We start from the raw sequence: 1,976 nt of genomic DNA on the forward strand, positions 1-1,976 counted from the left end.
AAACTATTTGGCAAGTTGGGGCCCACCATGTGGGCGTACAATACCAAGGTAAGCGGACAAGTTCCACCTCCCATAAACCTGAACTGGCCCTTGGGCCGGCTGCGCCGGTTGTTAACCGGCGGCATAACAAAGACCTTGCCTTCAAATTCAATTCCATAACTAAGCTGAATAGATTTAAGCTCCTTGTTTTTAGAAGTGGAATTGAAGTGCTTGTGGATGATAAGAATGTCTATTTGTTTGGTTATTAAGAATTCTTTTGTCGTTGTATCAACGTATTTTATGTACACAAAAACTTGTCCAATTCTGTATGTATTTCAATTTTAAATGAATAGTTTTCTTTCAGATTCTTTGTCAATATCTGGAGTACATCAAATTATTGTTTATCTTCATAATCACTTCAAACCAAGTATACATTTGTTTGCTTCTACTAAAGCTTTGAAACAGATTGCAGGCACAAAGTGCTTTATCATCCTCAGCCGCAACAGGCGCCGTTAAGTATGGCGGACCCATGGATGTGGCAAGGCATGTTCTGAGATCCGAAGGTGGCCTAAGAGGCTTATTCAAAGGTCTGGTTCCGACCTTAGCAAGAGAGGTACCTGGAAATGCTGCAATGTTTGGTGTCTACGAAGCCCTCAAGAAGACCTTGGCCGGTGGCCCAGACACCTCAAAGCTTGGTCGTGGCTCGCTGATTGTAGCCGGAGGATTGGCCGGTGCTTCTTTCTGGGCATTTGTGTATCCGACTGATGTCGTTAAGAGTGTGATTCAGGTGGATGACTATCGAAACCCAAAATTTTCTGGCTCTATTAATGCCTTCAAGAAGATCTTTGCAACAGAAGGTGTCAAGGGACTGTACAAAGGCTTTGGTCCTGCTATGGCGAGAAGTGTTCCTGCCAATGCTGCTTGTTTCTTGGCATATGAGGTTACCAGATCAAGTTTAGAATAGTGGGAATGTGGTTGGAATTTTTATTAGATTACCTTCATTTGATCCTGAGGTTCATTTGTTTGAATCATAAAGATAACTTTTGATGTAAAAGATAAAACTGCATATATCAACACAACCTCAGATCTCATTAGGGCAAACATTCGATTTCTTGATGGTCTTATTCTTTAGATTTCTGATTGATTTATGCAATTTCTTATCTTTATGAAATATAATTGTTTCTTTTGAGTGCCTTGTCATTTTTTCTTTTTTCTTGACAGTTTTCAAAAGCTACTCCGAACTCCATGGTCGCTACTATGGCCGCTATAAGGTTATGTAACGAATCGGGCCTGTAGCATACCCCTCTTGAACCTTCTTGCCCATTCGATCTTTCACATCTCAAAACTTAAGTTTTGCCAGCAAATTTACATGGCATCCTACTCTAGTTCCTCAATATATATGGGAAAATCACCCACTGGTGCAACCCCAGATAATCCTGTAGTCCGGCAGATCCTCGCCGGAAGGAGCTGCGCGTGGAATACATCTCATACAATGAGAAGGCCTTACCAAAGAAGGACGCTGTTTTGATTCCTGCAGCGGAGTTTATAAATGACAGGCTTTGAGTTCGGAATCTGTGCGTTGCTTTTACTGTGATTTTGATGTATTTTTATAAAAGGGCATTTAATACACAATTTTAATTAGTTGCTTTTTTGTTGAATATTTGCAAAAATAAAGCAAAAGCGCAACAAATATCTCACTCATGGAGTATTTGTTGCTCTTTTGCTGTGCTTTTTAAATACTAAGTAAAAGGTCAACTAATATGCAATGAAAAATATATATTAGCTGTCATTTTGCAAAAAAAAAAAATCAAAAGCGCGTTAAAAGCGCATGGATCCGGATGCAAATTTAGGTCCGGTGATCAAGTCCGGTGACCGAACCTAATAATTTGCCTCAACCTTGAGACATAGCCACTCCTGAAAGACGAGGGAAAATTGATAGAACGATGAGCAAAGAAACAAATCGTAGCAAGAACAGTGAGGAAAATAGTGCCATGGGC

At 40.1% G+C, this 1,976-nt stretch overlaps 1 protein-coding gene across 1 annotated transcript; it reads left to right on the forward strand.

Annotated features, from left to right (window-relative positions):
* Positions 1-441: 441 nt before the first annotated feature.
* On the forward strand, positions 442-1,168 carry LOC110100179 (mitochondrial carnitine/acylcarnitine carrier-like protein; the record flags this gene model as incomplete). The annotated part of the gene is given in 1 exon segment (XM_020827605.2): positions 442-1,168. A coding segment is annotated over 1 exon segment (502 nt), but the record flags the coding sequence as incomplete, so codon positions are not given.
* Positions 1,169-1,976: the final 808 nt, after the last annotated feature.

Source organism: Dendrobium catenatum, unplaced genomic scaffold (assembly GCF_001605985.2).
Source record: "Dendrobium catenatum unplaced genomic scaffold, ASM160598v2 original_scaffold_70917, whole genome shotgun sequence".
Lineage (NCBI taxonomy): Eukaryota > Viridiplantae > Streptophyta > Magnoliopsida > Asparagales > Orchidaceae > Dendrobium > Dendrobium catenatum.